General features: G+C 42.9%; 1 protein-coding gene across 5 annotated transcripts in view; it reads left to right on the forward strand.

Annotated features, from left to right (window-relative positions):
• The first annotated feature begins 359 nt into the window (after positions 1-359).
• Positions 360-21,325, forward strand: part of SUSD1 (sushi domain containing 1) — a 179,803-nt gene continuing 158,837 nt past the window's right edge. For 2 of the 5 annotated variants that reach the window (XR_012800399.1, XM_075593999.1), the window contains exon 1: positions 360-656. Coding sequence is in view for 2 of the 5 variants with exons in the window: in XM_075593999.1 (XP_075450114.1) it covers positions 572-656 (85 nt within the window). In the remaining 3 variants the exon portion in view is untranslated. Of the gene's footprint in view, positions 657-17,324; positions 17,469-20,751; positions 20,801-21,325 lie in introns of those variants that run through there. The other 3 variants (XM_075594032.1, XM_075594012.1, XM_075594022.1) reach the window with 3 other exon arrangements.

The raw sequence follows: 21,325 nt of genomic DNA on the forward strand, positions 1-21,325 counted from the left end.
ACTCACAGTTTTAACATTGCTTAAAAGAAAAGTGCACCACAATGTCTTGTTTAGTCACGTGGCATGTTTTTCACATATAAACAACATACTCCGGTTATGAAATAGGGTCAGTGCAGAACGCGCCGTACATACACATACAGACATTGCTACTGTATCTCACATGCCACACTCTCACCCTGATCAATTACCTGCCTTCTACAGTAACTAGCCAAAGGTATAATGCACAGAGGTGATGGTAATTGAAGAGTATACTAGTTTGCTCTATTTTTACATTGTATTTAAGGTTCTCTATGGCTAGCCTGTGCCCTGGAGGGAGAGGTGAGAGTAGCTGCAGTCTGAAGACCTAATAAGAATGACTCAGCCCACCTCCCCTCATGTGTGCGCTCCATCCTGCCCGGGAGTTGTACTGTATGAATGAGCTGCCCACAGGAAAAAGACGTTCCGTATCTGATAAAAAGGGTTCTCTTCCCTCGCCGCCTCATACAAGTGCTGAGGGGGGACGGAGAAACAGCAGAGAAAGACGAAAAGAAGCTCTTACAAGGAGGAGTGGCGACAGGGCAAAGTTTGTGCCATGGTGACACGGGGTATTAAGGAGCAGCAGTTGCTGCTGCTGCACATCTCTCTTCTACTGCTGTGCGGTGTCAAGGGGCTGCCTGGTGAGTTTAAACATCTGCAGGGATAGTTAAAGCACATTAATTGGAAGCAGTGATCAGGAGTCGGAGAAAGGTCTTATTTAACCCTAGACGACGAACCAGTTTGTGTCCCCCATTTCATCTTACGCTTACCAAGGGGGCACACAGAGAGTCACAGTGATAGTCACACGCACACACGCACACGCACACGCGTACAGAGTGGCACAGACAGGCTCTTCTTCCTGCCTAGTTAATTCATTTACGTCTCGGCGGGCACTAGGCAGGTGCCTGTCTAGTAATCTGGGCCGGATCAAGTTAACACGATTAACCCCTTCAGTGCCGGAGGCGGATCAGCAAGCCATTGCGGTGCCCTGAAAGGGTTAATAGTAAATGATTACAATACAATCCCAGAAAGCAATGATCCGAATGCTATTATTAGTTACCAGCTATAAGGGAACCCAAGTAACTGAATCGAGTTGTATTGATGACAGTTGTGGTGAAAATAAATATGAAAGAATAGCAATGACCATGATGTAGTTATTACTAGAGATACGTTCTCTGTCCTGTACAGTAATTACATTTGTGTAAGCGGCGGTAGGAATAATGTCATTTATCAGCGATGCTAATGTAGTTATTAAGAGTGATAGAGAAAATGTATTTGCTGGAATTAAATGTAATTAAAGAAAATAAAAAGCGTCATTTTAGTTACTGAATGCGAGGAGAAGAAAACAAAAAATAGCAGTGACTAACAATATAATAGTATTAATGGAGTAAAAATAATTGAAGAATTGATCATTATTTAATTCTTCATGAAGCCATTAATGGGACAAATTTCAAAGACAGTAAAAAGGTAGCAACACCTATTATTGAAATGAAAAGGAAAAACTGTGACCAGTGTCATTATGAGATGTTAAAATGAAGCAAAACAAAATATAGCACTAATTGTACTTTAGTAATATTCTTGAGAAAGTGATAAGAATATTACTAAAGAAAGATAACGTGTTATGACACAGATGTGGAAAAACAGTGATTATATAAACAACGATGAGAAGTGATTATAATACCATGAAGTCATTATTGTGAGAAACAAAGAAATTCAATGAAATAAACTAGGGGTCAAAATATACCTGTTCCAGAGAGCAGGGAGGAGGATAATAAAATCCAAAGAAAGCAGTGATTAAACTACAGTCATTGACATCTGGGATGGTTAAAGTAAACACAAATAACAGGGATCAAAATGCATAGCGGTCTGTTAGCTAAAGTTTCCCAGGGTGTAAGAGGGTGACAAAAGCAGTGGAACAACAGCACCATATTTAACAAAGAAGAGAAACCTCATTGAAAACAATTGGAGTTTTTTCCTTTGAGAAATCTGGTACCATTTTTCTTGCACGTGTTTTGCTCCATTGTCTGGTGGCTTCAATTAATAACTCTTATCAAGTGTAGAATTTTCTTATCAAGTGTAGAATTTTGTCCATGGGCCACAAGCTGTTGCATTAAAAAGACCTGTTCCTTTTCTCCCTTTAAGGTTGTACTTTAGTACACATTTTATTTACAGTCTTTATGGTGAATTGGTTACAGTAGCATCCATAAATAATACAGCCAGCTCCAACCTGACTTTATAAACAAATGCACACTTCCCTCTTCAAACTTTTTATTACCCACTATATTCTGTCATTTAGAGAATTATAACATGCCTGGTGTGCAGGCTCATGCAATGGAAGCTATTGCATGTGCAAAATATCATTTGTTTTCTGACTATAACAAGCATTATATTATGCATCTTCTTTATATGCTTTAGCAATCCAAAGATATGTCCCTGTTTTTGGTAGATTTTTACAGCAGTATATCAAATAACTACCAATTATTTATTTAAAACTTTTACCTAACGTGCTACTCACCAAGAAAACTCAGTATTAGAGCGCATGTAGGAACTTAGGGAGGACACCCATCCCCGACCTATAAGTAGAACCTCCCAAAAACACGAATATGTTGGTTTTCTTGATTTTATGTATACCATTGTTTTCTATTAAAAAGTATTAGTTTGATTAAAAAAAAATAATAATAATTTGTGTGTATCATATGCATTTAAAAAAATGATACAATACCATTTAGAGTACTATCATTTAAATAGGGGTGGACTGTACCTCAAAAAATAACTTTGTCATACATCCGTTACCGTACCTTTCTTTTGAATACGTTTCAGCCCCCAGCAGATTTTTCACATAAAAAAGGCACTACTGTAGTTTCCTCTACATGTTTTGGATGGAGGTACTTCCAAGCTATTCCTATGAAAGTGGAACTTCTCACAAAAAAAAAAAACTGTGTTACAGCTAGTCTTATAGGACCTCAAATCATGTAGTGACTGTGTACCTGCTAACTAGGTACAGTTGGAAGGACGTGCCCCCGTAGCACAGAAGTGATTTCCTGAATGCACAGTTGGATTAATATTTAGGCAGTGCAAGGGTTGAGCTATCCAAGAACATCTTCTAGAGTAGGAGAGGAGCAGTTACAGAATGCAGTCTATAAATCAGAATGTTGTTAAGTAATAATCCAGAAGACATGATCAGATTTTTTTCCCTTATGTAGAAGGGCTAGAGGTGTTCCACAGGGTAATTTTTATGTATAAAAAACATACCACACTTCAATATTATGAAAGCAATGACAACATCTGTACAATATTCTGTTAGCTTTACAGTGAGCTTTAGGGCCTCATGCAGAGAGCAGCGAGAAGCTGTGTTTCGCCAGTTTGCAGCGAAATATTTCATCAAAAAGTAAAGAACTGGCGCGAATGAGGGGAAAAGAGAGAAAAGCGCAATTTTTTTTTTGTTTGAAAAACGCGCCGCGCGGTTGGCGAGACCCTATATTTCTGCAGTCTTTTAAACCGCCGTATGCAGAAAGGCGCGATCGCCATCTAGTGGCTGTTTTCGCCATTAAAATGGAGAGAAATTCTACTATTTGCTCCGCCAACTAAAGTTGGCAAGAAACAGGAGGTCGCCGGCTATAGGGGAAAAAAAAAATGCGCGATTTTTTTTTCCCTTTCAGCAGCGCGCATCTCCTTATTTAAAATTCTCCACATGCAGTAATGGTATAAATAGCTGATTTCGCCCATTTCTGCATATGGAGAATAAAACTCTCAATTAAACCAACCTTTTACTCCCCTCTCCAATTTTAAAAAGCGCTGCTCTCTGCATGAGGCCCTAAGTGTTTAACAATTCCTTTGGCTGCATCAGCAACTGCAATGACATTAGCAGGGGCAGGCAGTCAAGGGGCCACAAGACGGCTTTTATCATGTACAGTATGGCTTTAAGGATTACTAGACTTGTTCTGTGAGTGTGGCTTGTGTATGACCCAACATATACACAACACCTGGCTTGGTTTCTAGAAGTGACTCACAATTGAGAAAGTTTCTGCCTTCCTGGCTGCCTTGTGCAATGCAGAGAAGGGAGAATGTTTTCAATTTTTTTTGCAAAATGATTTGCCCTTTTTTTTCTTAAATTGCGCTTTTTTACGAAAGTTCCCGTCACTCACAATATTGCTATTTCGTCAGCATTTCACCACTTTGTGCCAGAATTGATCAAAAATGGCAGTGTATGATAGGCCATGTGACCTTGCACAATTACTTTTAACACTTGGGCAATTTTTCTTTGCTAAGCAGGTGCCAAAAAATAGGAAGATTTTGCCTGGGTTGCAAACAAATTGAAAATATTGCAGTAGGACCATGATGGATGAACCTGGTGGGAAATCATAAAATCTGAGCGTAGGAAGCAGATATTGTGAATCTCCCATTGCTATGATAGGGCTCCTTTATAGTGGGCGCGCGCGATGGAGCTCGAGTGATTTGTGCTCATAGGGTTTACGTGATGGGGAAATTTGAGTATATTAGCAATGAGTGCATTCTAGTTAGGTTCTTTTCACCCCTCTCTTGGGTCTTTTCTGTGTACTGTATATAGTTCACCTCCATGCACCTGCCGGTACATTTTCTTAGGACGTACTATAAAAGGAGAGCAGTCTGATTCATTTGTTGCATTTGAATGTCCGGTCCATAGTAATGGACCTACAGAGGAAAGATACTCTGAGTTCTCGTGGGGCTGATCTCCCCTAGGAAGGAAGGACACGAGACCGTGCTGAAGCGGGGACATCTGCTCCATAACCTTGGAGTAACAGATAAGAGAAAAACTATATTGCTGTGTGCAAAGACTGTATATGTTTAGCTATAATAGTACCTGTTTTGGGGTGGTAACAAGCTTAGCTGTCCATCCAGTTAGTAAGGGCTGAAGCTGCATGTATAGATAGTTAGTCCCCTAAGAGAAGTAGGCATTTATTTTATGATTTGTTTTGACATAAAGGGATGGGGTGCCTGTTAGTGTATTATTTAACCCTGTAAATAAACCCCATATAGAGAAATACCACATTTCCTGCCTCAATCTGTGACATAGGATCCTACTCTGTGACGTAGATATCTCATTAATATATATATATATATATATATATATATTATATACACATAATATATATGATCACTAACAACTGTTATAGTTCATGAAAACAAGTCTTCATGTTACGTTTTTGAAATTTGAAGTTACGCATAACGGTTCTTGAACTTAGAGTAAGACACTTGACAGAGAGCAACCAGTACTCCTGAGAAGAGATGCCTACTGTAACAAAACAATACATCATTTTATAAATTTAGATGTGCATAGCTATGTACATGGTGTACATGTGCAATAATTATCATGTTAAATTGTTGATATAATTTAAAAAAGCATGTAGCCTGCCTTTAACATAAACTCAGTGGAGCACTTACATAAATATTTGCGCAAAATTGCTATTTTCTTATTTTTTTGTAAGTCTTGTTGTGAAGCAATGATCTAATTTCCTCTTGTTATTGAGGGCAAAGTAAAACCACTTATTTCATCATTTCTACCCAAACATTGCCTTTTATAATCGCATGACTTGGCGAAAGACCCAAAGTAAACAATACAGTACAAAATGTAAAATAAGTACAGTAAGTAGACCTTGTTTTCTCAAAGTAGAAGGAAACCCCCAGGAGAAATGGAGAAAGCAAAGTCCCATTATCAGGCCACATCTACTTGTAGACCTATGTATTTCCTGTTTCTATAGCAGGTAAAGGGTCAAATATCCAGAGGTAGACACAATTGTGGTAGTAAATATATGGTGGAGTGTGTTAATAAGTCTGAGGGAAAGTAGTGATAGCGAGTGGTCAGTGGGTGAAGTAAAATATAACATTTAATAGATTCACTAAAAATAAATGACATTAAATTGCTCATAAAACGATGACAAGTTTTTCATAGTGTGGCGACAAAAGAATTTGTTAAGTGGATAAATAAATACAACCGTTTGATAGTCTATCTGAGAGACAGGTCCTCCACTAGCAGCATTAATCGAGTCTGGACCAGCCTTGTATTTTAGGCTTGCTCTGGGACTGAACACAGTTAGGCCGCACGTATAGTGCCAGCGACGGGTGACGTCACCCGGCGCCGCTAGCGAAAGTTATATTTTGCTTTGCGGCGGCGTCGCGGACGTACTGCCATTTGATTTGTTCAGGGGCTGTCACATGAGGCGATAGCCCTTGAAAAATCAAATATTGGCAGCTACCAAAATTCGCAACGCGATGTCGTTACGTCGCATTGTCGCCGTCGTGTTTACTATAAGCGCACGCGGCGGAAATGCATTTGTTTTTGGGCGACGTCGCGTTGCCGTCGCGGGCACTATACGCGCGGTTTTAGGCTTAATACACTGCAGTACAATATATATAATCAAATTGCAACAGAATAACACAATAGTATCAAGGTGTGATTAGGGTGACCAGATTTGTCCCAGCAAAAACCGGGACAAATCTCACACATGCGCAGTTGGCACTTGCCGACTGCATATGTGCGATGAGCACTTGCCGACCGTGCATGCGCAATTGGCACTCCCTGGCTGCTCGTGCGCAGTTGCCGACTGGCGTTTGCAGGTCGCTCATGTGCATGTGAGAATGGAACAAGCTAGTTGCACATGCACAAGAGCAGTTCACGAGTGCCAATCGAGCATGCACAAAAGTAGCCGGGAAGTGCCGATCACGCATGCGCGTTCGACAAGCGCTCTTTGCGCATGCGCAATCTGTGCTCACCAGCGGCACAGAAACTTGGGACAGAACACAAAAAACTGGGACTGTGCGGCTATAACGGGACGTCTGATCACCCTACCCAGGCCCATACCTTACCCTCCCAGGCCCATACCTTACCCTCCCAGGTCCATACCTTAACCCCCAGGCCATACCTTACCCCTCCTCCCTTCCCCACCCCTCCCATATCTTATCCCCCAGGCCCATAACAGACAACTTTCGAGGTAACTTAATAAAACTATATTAAAATAAACAGATTGCAATGTAATCTAATTTTTTTTGTCTTCCAATAACACAAGAGAATATTTAACTAAAAGTTATGTCCTATAAAATGTTTTTCAAGGTAGGTGCGCTATGGGTTGGGGGGTGGGGGAGGCGCTTCTTACATCTGTCCTGGGTCCCAAGATTTCTGTTGGTGGCCCTGGTTACAGAGGACACAAATTGGAGAAGGAAATGATGCAGTGCGTCAAAAACCTTGCTGTGGACTCTCAGAGGTGCCAGTGTACAAGTGATGTTGGTACCAGCACACTCTCCTGGAGTCAAACAATAGCAATGTTAGAGGTGGTGATGGTTTGGTCTGTGTAGGGAATATGAATCCCTTTACTACACTAAAAGTAGTAAAGTCAAGCGCATTTTAGTGGTCGTTTAAGCCCCTTAGTTAGGGACAAATATTTCACCTGACGAAGGGGCTTAGACCTCCAAAACATTGTGCTATCTGTATCGTTCTGCAAAATAGACAGGTAAAAAAAGCTGGAGTTGAAGAAATTATAGTGTCGTATCCAGGGTGTCACAGGTACTTTTGCTTAAATTCCCAAGTGGTAGTTTAAACTCATTGGGAAAGCATGATCCATGAAGGAGTGGCTCAGTGAGTAAAGACACTGACTGGCACTGAGTTTGAAGCAGAGGAACCTAGTTCAATTCCCGGTGTTGGCTCCTTGTGACCTTGGGCAAGTCACTTTATCTCCCTCAGGCACCAAAAACATAGATTGTAAGCTCCATGGGGCAGGGACCTGCGCCTGCAAAATGTCTCTGTAAAGCGCTATGTAAAACTAGCAGCGCTATACAAGAACATGCTATTATTATTTTTTTTTAAAATAAGCTATTTTATTGCATTGTTAAAAAATATGGGCAGTAAGTTTCCCCCAAGGTATAGGCTTAACCAATTTCTGCAGATGTGTTCCATCAGGGATTTGAGAAACAATAACCTAAGCATCGTCACACGGGAAACGGGGATATATAGCTGTAATTCCCACCTGCCAAAGACTAAAATTTCTTTTTTTAAATCTTTCCCGATTGACTTTTTACTGCATCTGTTTATCTGATTATCTGATGTTTTATGCGTCCTTGCAAACAATGCCGTCCTAATGTATCTACAGATCTCTTTTCCTCTCGATTGTACTTCTACAGCTAATCACTTTCAAAGCATGTGATTACTCTGATGTCACATGTGCCCTTTTGAACAATGCTGTCATGTTCTATACAGATATCCCCTTTTCTCCTTGTTGTACTGTAATTATATCTATGCCAGCTGTTTTCAATCTAGATATCAGACAATATTAATCCCTGCTGTTTATATGTGTCCTCTATTAACCTCAATCAAAAAAATGTTCTTACATTGAAAGTACTTTTAAAACAAACATGCTCACAGTTTTTTCTGGTTAAAATCAGTCATCGTTTGCCTAGTTCATAAATGAGATAATTAGGATTTGTAAAACTGTCCAATAGAAAGCAACTCACTATTGCAATGATCAGGATTGCGTTCTAAAGCAGTTTTAAAAATATATATTTTTCCAAAATTGAAAGCTGCTGTAGAATTTCACCATGAAGTTTGTGACCGGTTTGGGGGGACGGGAAAACATAACAAATAAAAACACTTTTTTTGTGGTCATGTACATCTTTTATGGTTCTTGGCCTAATTGGCAAACGTGCCTGTGGTTTGGGGGCAAATCTTTATGCATGCTGACAAGTTTGCACGAGCGTTCTGATAGGTTGGGCCTCCCAGACAGTGTCCCATGAGAGATGATCTAACTCATGCAGTCTGGCACACTGAATGATACCATGTTCAATATTTTAAAGTACGGGTGCTCAAACCAAGACCTCAAGCAACATGTCAGGTTTTCAGGATATCCCTGTTTCAGCACAGGTGGCTCAATCAGTGCCAGTTTAAGCACAGGTGGCTCAATCAGAGTGTCAGGCTTCAACTGAGCCTCTGATTGAGCCACCTGTGCTGAAGCTGGGATATCCTGAAAACCTGACCTGTTGTGGGACTTGCAGACTGGAGTTGAGCCATAGAATGTTTTTCTAAAAGATGAATGGTGGAAGCCCAATGGGAGATTAGCTCACCGTACAGGAAAAGGAATTCATTTGAATCCTCAATCACTTGAATGACTAAATATTTTCTTATGCTGGTTATCCTGCTGATCTGAAAGGCAAGAAGGAAGCTTGTTAAGAGATGGGAGGAAGTCCTAAATATAGCAGAGATTGAGTTATAAAACAATGACCATCACGTTGATGTAATTACGCTAATGATGTTACTGTATAAGTAAGCAAAGGAAGCGGTTATATTTTATTTGGGCATTCTGAGCTGTTAAGATTTCAGCTCTACAGGCTATAGGTTTACTTAGCAGCAGAAATAAAAAGTTGACCTGTGCCAGAGTTGGAACATATTGCAATGTATCACAATGCACAGTATTTAATAGTAATGCACAGCCAGTATTTTACAGTACAGTCTATAACACAATATATAGGGCCATATTTGCTACGTGGTGTTATGCCAGACACTAATATACAGTAGGGCCCGGCTTTTCGGCATTTCGCTTCTCGGCGATCCGCCAATGCGGCGGTACCGAGAACGGGGCCACCATGTCTGTGCATGTGCAGAAGGGGGACGGCCAAGTTCACGCATGCGCTGAAGAGGGAGCGGCTAAGTTTGCGCATGCACAAAAGGGTAGGACTGCAAGTCTGCGCATGCACAGAAGGGGGGGACTGCAAGTCTGCGCATGCGCAGCAGGGTAGGAGACGCCGAAAATCGCCGGTCCAACTTTTCGGCGGCGCCATGGAATGGAATCCGCCGTATGAGCGGGGCCCTGCTGTACCATATTTTTTAGGAGGTGCTATGCTAGACACAGACATGCTATATTTTCAAACCAGTAGTGTGTCAGACACCTTCTAGCCCATTCAGCTGCAAATGATAATAGGTGGACTACTGTGTAAGAAGGGGCTGCAATTCCGAGGCTCTCTTAAAAAAGATTTGGTAACTCAGTTCCCTTGGGGTCCTCCACAAATACACACCCATCTATTTATATATGTGTGTGTTTTAAATGCCCTTCCTCTTGTTTTTCAAAGACCGGGATACATTTCTGTGAAGACACCTCTACTATAGTAATTGCCATAGTTTCATAGCATTCATTTGTTTCATCCATCACATACATAAAGGCAAAGTTGAAGCAAAACTAGCGTAACAAGAGGCATTTTCATATTGTGCTCATTTGTGCCAATGTGTCAAGGCACCTTGTCTGCTATTTGTCCCCAGTTTACGATTTAGAGAGTGGTCGTAGGAGGGATTATATCGTTTAATGGAATATATCACATTGGTTTAATGGAATATATCACTGTGTCCATTTAAAAAAATTTTTTTTTATCTGCCCAAACGTTCTGCCAGAATTGAGGTAATCTCAACCTCTCTGCTTAACTTCACAATCCCTTCTGGCAGCAAGTAGGTTAACAATCTATATTGGATATATAAGAAACATCCCTACACAAGCTTCTTACATCTGAAATCCACAAGAGCAAAAAAGGAGCATTGCCTTGATTGTATTATGTGCTCTCTTTGCATGATAAACGTTGGGGTGTGTAATAAGTTAAATGAATCACCGCTGGTCATTTACTCTCTTTCATTCTGATCAATGCAAGCCATGATGTTATATTACAAAGGAGATCATATATCATGTGGACATAGTTTGTTTTGCATTCCACAAGATTATTTTGTCAAATTGTACAAATATGAATCTTTAAACTCAGAGTTTCTGCAAACATCAGAAAACATGCAGAGTTTGGTGTCCATGTGATAATTAAATCAGAATACAAATGTAGCCATGGCTGGTCAAGGTTATACTTTCCGCCTCCTGTCACATAAGTCCTAGTAGCTACAGACAGTGACCAGGGCCGCCAACAGAAATCATGGGGCCCGGGACAAATGAAAGGAGCAGGGCCCCCCCTCCCAAACCCATAGCGCACCTACCACGAAAAAATATCTTTTTGCGCGCAACTTTTACTTAACTGTTTTCTTATTGTGATACAGAAAAAAACATTACAATGCAACCTGTTTATTTTTATATTTTCAACAAAAGACATGTGCCTGTCTGCCTGGGTGAGTGGGTGGGTGAATGACGATGGCTGGGTGGGTGAATGACGGTGGCTGGGTGGGTGAATGACGATGGCTGGGTGGGTGACAGTGAATGATGGTGGGTGGGTGACAGTGAATGACGGTGGGTTGGTGACAGTGAGTGACGGTGGGTGGGTGACAGTGAATGACGGTGGGTGGGTGACCGTGAATGACGGTGGGTGGGAGACAGTGAATGATGGTGGATGGGAGACAGTGAATGACGGTGGGTGGGAGACAGTGAATGACGGTGGGTGGGAGACAGTGAATGACGGTGGGTGACAGTGACTGGGTGGGTGACAGTGACTGGGTGGGTGACAGTGACTGGGTGGGTGAGTGAGTGACTGGGTGAGTGAGTGACTGGGTGGGTGGGTGAGTGACTGGGTGGGTGAGTGAGTGACTGGGTGGGTGGGTGAGTGACTGGGTGGGTGAGTGACTGGGTGGGTGAGTGAGTGACTGGGTGGGTGGGTGAGTGACTGGGTGGGTGAGTGAGTGACTGGGTGGGTGAGTGACTGGGTGGGTGAGTGGGTGGGTGAGTGACTGAGGGGGTGACAGTGACTGGGTGGGTGACAGTGACTGACTGGGTGGGTGGATGACAGTGACTGGGTGGGTGGGTGATGGTGGGTGGGTGACAGTGGGTGGGTGACGGTGGGTGGGTGACGGTTTACTCACCTTGACCGGTGGGTGCTGCTTCCTTGCCACCAGACACTTCCTCCTATTGCCCCCGATATCACCGGCAACTGCCAGGGGCGGGAGGGGGGCTCGGGGTAGGGGGGCGCGGGTGGTGGGCAGCTGGAGGGGGGGCAAGGCGGACTGGGTCAGGAAGTGGGCGAGGGGGAAGCCGAGTTGGTGCTTCCCCCTCCGTATCAAGTTGGGAGCGGGGGTGGGGGGGCTGGGTTGCGTGTGCGGGGGTTGTGCACGTGCGTGACAATTCCCCCTCCGTCCCAAGTGGGCAGCGGGGAAGCTTGGTTGCATGCGCGGGGCCTGTCTTGGCGCTTCCCCCTCCGTCCCACGTGGGGAGTGGGGGCGGGGGGGTTGGTTGCACGCGCGGGACCTGTCTTGGTGCTTCCCCCACCGTCCCACGTGGGGAGCAGGGGAACGGGGAGCAGGCCCACAGGCAGCAGGCAGGACACCCTGCTTGCCCTGCGCATGCGCGGGGACCACGAGAATCGCCGCCATTTTTTTTAAATGTAATTAACTGGCGCCCGGCCGAGCAGGGGGCCCGGGCCACCCTGACTAACGGGGCCCGGGATGCCAGTATCCTTTGTCCCCCCCGGTTGGCGGCCCTGGCAGTGACAGGCTATCCTGTGGGGTTTACCCCCCCCCCCCTTATGCTGCCTCTCTGCACTCAGGGGGGGTGGTGAACTGGGTCTGTGTGAATATGGGGGAGGTGAACTGGGTCTGTGTGCAGCCAATCATGGTGCAGACCTTGTGCCCTCCCCCTCTGTGCCTTAGGGAGGAAGTATTCTAAATTATAGTCCGTCCAGGTCTCCCCCTCCTGGGGTAGAGACATGCAGTCCAGGTTTCCCCTTGCTGGGGAAGAGACATTCAGTTGTAGTCTCTCCCTCCTGGGGCTGACTGCAGCCAAAGATCTGAACAGAGTGCCAGGCCTCAAGACTGCAAGAAGGCCGGTACCATCCAGAGGTCTGGGACCTATCCTAAAACCCTATGCATTCGCTGAAATAACAACTGCAGTGGATGCCAATAAAGGATCCTGTTTTACTGTATGTAGCCATGCATGTAAAATGGTCTGCAGTTGTCTCCCCTGCTGGAAGTAAACCTGGTAAGTTACAGGGATGCCAGCAGTAATCATGGAGGTTTGCCCTCACACCCTGGTGAGGTGCCCCATGTATGGGTGGGAGTGGCTACATGCTCTGAGTCCACAGTTAGTGACATCAGAGCTGTGACAGCTCCTGAAGTACATAAGGCACAGAACTGCCCAAAGTTAGTGTTGCTGCGTTGTTGGAGTGCGTTTTGAATGAAGGATCCACTAGTGCAGTAACTAGTGGTCCATTTCTACATCTAAGCTGATAAGAGCCACACTGTGTCCAGGGACCTGGCACAGGGGTGATCTCCCTACGGGGAGAGGGGATCCCACTCCATTGGGAGAGCGTACCTGGCAAAGGGACAGCAGAGAAATATGTACGGCTGAGACAGCTGGCTGTGAAGGGCAGCTTGCCCATACATCAACAATAAAGATGCCCTGTTCAAAGATACCCCCACTGTGTGAGTGTGAAGTTACTCTCCAGTGGAAGGCATCACCAAGAAGGAGTTCCTCATCAGGACCCTCTCCCTGCGGACGCATAGATCCTGATGAGGTGGAGGCGCTGCACGTGATATAGGTAGGACTCGCACACACTACCTCAGCTACCTGTCTGGATTGACAATCCCTGAATACCATCATGCGGGAGACTCAGGAGTCCTGTTGCCTACAGGTGCACCACCAGACACGACCATGTAATGGGGGCTGGTTAGACCACACGGGCCAATATGAGATTGGGTGGGTCAGGCTAGAGGGCGTACCCGTTACATGTATATACCCCTGCCTTAGTTACAGTCTATTGGGTAGGGGTATACTTGAAGACTGTCATGGTGGGGACTGTCTCCAGTAACCCTGGAGCCTGCTATGACTGGAGGCATTGCACCAAAGACCGGAATTCAGCCTGAGGATCAACAAAAGCCTGTCCTGTTTCCCAATACCATCGTGGACGCTTGGCCAGCTTTTAATTGCACTACTCAGAAAAGCATATGCTTTATTTAACCCCCTCAGGGCTTTCTCACATTTTTCACTAGTCCATGGGACAATTTTTACATGTATTCAGTGTAGGTACCTGCAAATTAGGTTATGTCTTGACAGAGCTGCAGGCTTAACGCTTTGGCCACAGGGTTTAACTAAATAACCCTTACTTATGAGATCATTATTCTATTTTAGCCTAATTAGTGGGAGCGCACAAATCGTTCTTTTTGAGTCTCTAAAGTATGTTAGATATTTGTAATATAGAATAATTGGGGAAAAAATTAAAAAAAAGATAATGGCTCATGTTTGCTGAGCAGTGCTATGTTCAAGTCAAATTCCAGTGGCTGGAAAAAACCTTACAGCTGATTAATTTTTATGGAATAGCATCATTTAGTAGAAATGGGGCAGTGTCCCATACTGGTTGTAAACTATCACTAATATAAAGGGAGGAAAACCTGTCTTTTGAAAAGTGTGTAGCCCTGTTTCCCCCCCCCCCCCCTCTCTGGAAGATGTACTGCTTGCTACAGATGTCTGTGGTGTGGTCATACCTGTGAGGGTAAAGGAGAGCTAAGTGTCCGCGGTGTTGTGGGGTAACAGTACAGGCTTTTAGTGAGCTTTAGGTTCCACTCAGGGTGTCGGCACCTCCAGCTCTAGCGGGCTCCAGGATTTCAGAGACAGTGCCCTCCAGAGCAGACTTCTTCCATACCCCTACCCAATAGATTGTAGACTCAGGCAGGGGTATATACTGTAAAAAGGGATGCTTTATTTAACAGCCACTGCTGGTGTCATGCAGCGGAAACAGATAGATTGAGATGGGTCTTAGACCTCTGGATGATGCTTGGCCCTCTGATAATATTGAGGCCATGTTCTCAGTTCTGATCTCTCTCCCTCTCTCCCTCTCCCCAGGAGGAACTGACTAGCATGTCTCACCCTCAGCCTGGAGGAAACTGCTAACACCTCCTCTCCCTAGGAGGGGTTAAAGAGAACTCCCTATAATTTAGCACTTCCTCTCTGAGACACCAGAAGGGGAGGGTGCAAGGTCTGCACCATTATTGGCTATACACAGACCCTGTGTCACCGCCACTCAGAGAGTCAGCATGAGGGGGGGAGGGAGAGTCAATGTCCCTAGGATAGCCTGCCACAGCCTGTAGCTACTAAAGACTTACGTGACAGGGGCCAGAGAGGCAGTTTGGAACAGCCATGGCTACACTTGTATAGTTTCACTGTTGCTGAAGCATACATTTAGTTCTTGATCATTTCTTCTTGTGAGTGAAGGGTTTACTCACAGTGGACATCTTTAACCAAGAGAGCAACTTGTTATGGTTATTTCTAAAAATGTTTAACCAGGAAGTAATACCTTGAGTTTCCACTCTTTTTCAAGTATGTTCTGTGCACGGAGCTATGATGCCAATACATAGTTACATTAAATGAACAGAGGTTATACATTCAATTTACAGTTATTTGTGGACATTCGAGATAGTATATGATTGTGGTCATATGTAACCATTACAGACGAAATTAAAATGGAACACAGCTGAAGTCTTGAAAGAACTTAAACTGGAGGCGGTTTTGAGAGTCTCTGGTAGATTGTTTCAGTTGCGGGGTGCACGGTAAGAGAAGGAGCGGATGAATTCCTTGTTGAAACTTGGGACCGGCAACATTCTTTTGGAGTCAGATCTCAGTTGATAAGTGCTGCGTATGGTAGGGGTGAGGAACTTGTTCAGATTGGTGGGTAGATTGCCCAGAAAGTATTTGAAGGCAAGACAGGAAAAATTTACTTTGCTTCTGGAATCAAGTGATAGCCAATCTAGTTCTTGGAGCATTTTTTTTTTTTAACTTTTAACAAGGTTAATAGTACCTTTGCATAGAAACTGCAAAGTTAAGCATCCATCTGGTAGGCACACCTCCCTGAAGTCCTTGCTATGTTTTTTTTAAGTGGTTATACAGATGTGGAAGATGGCCCGTTCATTCAAACGGCAGTGTAAAGAAGATAAGGGTGCACAGATGTTTCCCTCTGCTGTCCTGGCTTCCTTAGTAAGTCAGCGGTGTACTTATCTAATTCCAGGTAATACTGTGTACTCTAATCACCAACTTGTTTAGTCACATCTATCAGAAGAAACACCATACATGCTGGAAACATTGTTAAATTTAGTATGCTGTTGCTGGACCCAATAGAAATATTATATAAATATTATTAAAACAAGCATTATAAATGTTGCTGCCAATCATGATTTGAGTGTATTATTATTATTATTATTATTGGAACCCTCCTTGCCCGGCTCCTAAGGAGTTTGCATCTGTTGACTACATACAGGGCTTGGCTCAGTCTCTCATACCTTGTCAGGGTGCTGGATCCATGCAGGCTGGGCAAAGATATGCTGCTGTAATAAAGATGAGTGCCATGAACTTTTATAGTACAAAAATGAGCTTTATTAACAGCCATTGATAATGCTCTTCACATTGAGACACACTTCCCAATATTCACAGTTCTGATATATTCACAGGGTTTGTACTACTGTATTTGCTTCTTCCCTATGTACCCTCATCTTAATACACTAGGGAGGTACTGAGGCTTGTTTCTCTCTGAGTTAGCTGACTTGTCCCTCTTCTGTATAGTGTCCAGAATGTTCCCTTACTATTGGGCCCCCGGTGAGCTGTGGCCGACATCTAGTTCCTCAGGATCAATATCCTGACACGTCGGTTTCTGGGTAGACTGGGTCAGAATTAGTTATGGGCCTTTCTGTAAGGATTATCCAGCTATGTCCCAAAGTTCCTCTCTGGGGAACACCTTTTGGTCACATGCTTCCTTGACTATGAATAAGTGTATTCATCTTGGCCATTTCTCCGAATGCTAATGTAGGGCATTTCCCTAACTATAAAACAGCAAACGAGGACAGATCAATCCTAGCACATACTTATACACTGAAACCTATTTACTTACTTAACAGTGAGGCTCCCCCAACTGTATCTCGCAGGAGCCTAAGTTCTAGAACCTTTGATAAACCTGTATATACACCCATGGTGATATCACTGGTCACCATGCATACAGAGAGAGTGACTTCTTTCCTGCTAAGTGTCTCTGCGTGAGCCAACACTATTAACCCCTTAGCTGACACAGTAGTCCCTGGGGGGAGTGGGGGGGGCTAAAATATCACTTATTTGTAAAGCACCAAGATATTCCATAACATGGTACAATGGGGGTACATTGATTTGATAGTTACCTAAACAGTTACATACAAATAAGGAAAAACAGATGCAAAGAGGTAATGACCTTAAGGGGTAATGACCTGCTTGTGAGAGCTTACAATCTAGAGAGAATGAGAGAATGTTGAAACAAAAGTTAAAGTGGCTGTTCATTGTGGAATGGAGTATACATCAGATTGGAGTATACGTAGTCCAGATGTTCCTGATGAAGCTCCAGTGAAACGCATTTAATCTACAGTGTGGAGGACCGGAGTCTGGAGCCCTGGCACAGCTCTGCACAGCTACATCTGCCCAGAGTTGAGACGTTACAGGAAGTGACGTAGAGGCAGAGAACGCCACAGACCTCCGACAACAATCTCTCACATCCACGATACCAGTGTGCTAAATGTGAGTGTGAATTTGTGAACTGTTTATTTCCAATACATTTGTCTATAGACATATGTGACAGAGCGTCCTGTAGGTGAGTTCAGATAAAAGTCCACAAGCTGTATGTAAGGGTAAACCATAATGTTTGAGTGGCTTTATTTCTCCACAAAACATCGGGGCTACTGCCCCTTTAAGGCAAAACACAACATAAAATAAAATCCTATTCCTTTTAGGGAAATTAACTAAACACTCCAGCCCATTCTAACTGGGCAGCCAGCTAAGCTGGTTGCCAGCCCAAAACATGCACTATTATATGCAAACAATATAAACCGAGACCAAGGAACAATATATAAAGTCTTATCTTAGTGTTGATCCGGTGTCTCTGATTTTTCCAGGCATTCAAGATGCAGGCGTTGAAGTCCTGCTGCTCCCAGGAAGTCTTTTGCCCTATCTCTTTGCAGGCTTCTCGCTGTGTGGGGCTTTGGATTCCCCACTGTTCCCAGACAAAATCCTCTGGTGAATAAAGCCTTGATCCCTGCGGGCGGGAGCTCTGTTATCTGTGATCCTCTAACAGAGACTCCTACAGGGCCCCCGACATGCTGTTATTTCCTGCCTTTTACACCTTGCTCAATCAGGAGTTTCACATACAACATGCATGAAACCTGACACCAGTGTAGTTTCCTGCCCTGTAAAGAGAGTTTAACTCCTTGACTCCTTTACAACATACCACACTATTTTTAGTTTCTTTTGCATTTCGAGTAACACTGGATGAAATGCTGACACATCCTTTTGGAGAAGGAACATTTGTGAGTGGGACCAACACACCTTGATAAAAACACATAATTTTGTCACAATTGGTAATACCATTTATTTGTATTTGTTTTATTCCACATACTGTATCCACGTTGTGGTCAATCTGCACTCCCCTTATCTGGAAGACATAATTATCTAACTTGGACCTGAGGATGGTCTCTAAAGGGTTTAGAGCTGCAATATATATATATATATATATATATATATATATATATATATATATATATTACCACTTATTATTATTTTCACTATTTGGTGGTGGTTAAATAGTTACACACACTTTAATATTGTTTTTCACACTTGTGAATCCAGTACTGTATATGTTTATTTCACTTATACAAGACACGAGCACGTGTGTTGATTTTTTGTATTAGAAAGTACACTTACCCCAATTAGGAGCGCCTGGTTACAACCCCCACTTTTTTTTCTTTTTGTAGTATAGTCCAGCCAGACAGCTGATCCCATTAAGGTTTGAGGGTGGGGATGAAAGGGGGTGTTACATAGCGTGGAGTTTGGTCCAGCCATAGAGCTGGTCCCAATGGGGTTGGAAGGCATGGAGGCGGAGTTTAATGTTTGGGATATGCCAGATAGGCTTCAATATAATTGTGAGATTTCAGGGAGTTTATAAATGTATGAAAGCTGGGGAAGAGTCTGATGGTATGTAGTAGGCAATTCCAGAGAGAGGGGCCAGTACAGCAGAAATCTTGAAGTGAGAGGAGGTCAAAAGGCAGGAGGAAAGGCAGATGTCGTGGGCAGAATTTAAGGGGCGTTTAGGGATATATATGCAGGTGACGCCTGAGATATACTGTATCAGGGGGGAGGCAGCATTGTTGAGACCTTTGTAAGTTATGACTAGGGTTTTACATTTTATTCTAGAGGAAATGGGAAGCCAGTGTAGGTATTTTCATAGTGGAGCAGAGGAAGTAGAGCCGTGAGTGAGGTACACGAGTCTGGCAGCCGTGTTTGGATGGATTGGAGTTGGGATAGGTAGATAAAGGGAATACCAACTAGGAGAAGGTTGTAGTAGTCCAAACGGGACAGGGTGTGAGTGAAATAGGATCTCAGATGCTTTACCTGTAAAGCTTGGACTATGCACCAGTCTTACTGTGTAATGTATTTTTAATGACAAAGAATGTATCTAAACTCAGAAACACGGAACCCGATATTTCAGAAGTTACATATGTTTTAGAGGAAAGCAATTATAATTTGATAAAAGTCAAATTGAAAAATGAATGATTTATTGGGAAAATTATATATAAAATGATACAGTAATAACGTATATAATTAATGAGAGGGCCTCCAAGCAGGTGATTACATTAATCCATGTGCTGCCTGAAGAGTCTGCAATGCATTGCTTTGTACAATAATGTGTTGTATGCCTCTTTGGTGGGACAGGGTCTCACTTATTTAGTACTTATGGGTCTCGGTCTCTACACAATGTGGTGTTGACACCACACCATATAATGTCTTCAGTTCTTATCAGCATATTTTTCACTGATTGATGTTTGCAGTTTTGGATGAAAACAGCTGGTCTTTCCTGTATTTAACGCAGTTCCGTTACATCAATACTGTTAATAACCGATGTTGTTTATGCAAAGCACAAAAGTATTTCCTTAGACAAGAATCTGTTTTATGAGTGAATACAATGGTGCAGGAAGGGATTGTGTGTGCAAATGAATGAGGAGCCGCTGTAACAGTTTGGATGCCAGATTTGTGATGCGTAACAGAAATATCACGTGCAAAAAAATAGACAAATTGGATGGGTGTGTAGCCACAATCGGGGCAATAAACATATACAGTAGAACAATATTTACTAAGCTATATGGTGTTAGGGTACTCTAAGTCACCTTTCTGCCCATTCACTTGAATGGGATGTGAGATATCTGAAGGGATTGTATATGGTATAATGGCTTAGCAGGACGTATGTGCCCCATAATGCTTTATTGAAAAATCAAAATGGATTTATTATTCGGTTAACAGTTCAGGTTTTCATTATATTTAAGTTACCTCTTCTGTTCATTACCAATGAGTAAACAACTGCTTTTCAATGACAACATCCAACCTGTGTTCTTGTAGTCTAGGCACAAAGTTAATCTTTCATTTCTTGCCTTCAAATACTTTCTGGGCAAGCTACCCACCTATCTGAACAAGCTCCTCACCCCTACCACATGCAGCACTTATCATCTGAGATCTGACTCCAAAAGACTGTTCATGGTCCCAAGGCTCAACAAAGTATCCGGCCGCTCCTCCTCCTCTTACCGTGCACCCCAAAACTGGAACAACCTACCAGAGACTCTCACAGCCACCACCAGTCTAAGTTCTTTCAAAACTAAAGCTGTCTCACATTTTAATCTGGTCTGTAACTGTTACATACGCCTATAATATATATTATCTCTAACTGTGCATGCAATGTATTGTATATAATGTATATCCTGTTCATTTATGTAACTGTATTTGTAACCATGTATTATTTGTCCTCTTAACTCTATTCCCAGGACACACTTGAAAACGAGAAGTAACTCTCAATGTATTACTTCCTGGTAAAACATTTTATAAATAAATGTGTTCATTGCCAGAAGTGCCTAGTTTTGTCTGAGATTATTACACACATACAGTATTCATACTCATGTTGTTGGCGAACATACAAACATTCACAGATTTGAAAACCAGAAATGAACCCACACTCCTCCTGGGCCAATACAGCCAAAAGAACTCGGCTATATAAAGAGCTTTGAAATATTACAAGGGCAGACATTGTTTGTTTTTAGATGAATACATACATAGTTGAAAAACTGTGAATCCAACAAAATGTAGCTGCTTTATTGTTTTGGCACTTGAAGCATATAGAAATATATGTCCTTCCTGCGGGACCGCTGTCTGCATTACAGTATAGTATACAGTAGATACCACTATGGCTCCATGTTTTGAGTTCTGCCTATCATGCAATATTCTATATGTGATTCTTTTAAATCAGTTCTGTAGTATTATACAATACTTATTACTTTTTAAAAATGTTATTCAACTCTTAATACCATTTTAATGTGTTTTAATATACTGAGCATCCT

This window comes from Ascaphus truei, chromosome 1 (genome assembly GCF_040206685.1).
Source record: "Ascaphus truei isolate aAscTru1 chromosome 1, aAscTru1.hap1, whole genome shotgun sequence".
In the NCBI taxonomy this organism is placed as follows: domain Eukaryota; kingdom Metazoa; phylum Chordata; class Amphibia; order Anura; family Ascaphidae; genus Ascaphus; species Ascaphus truei.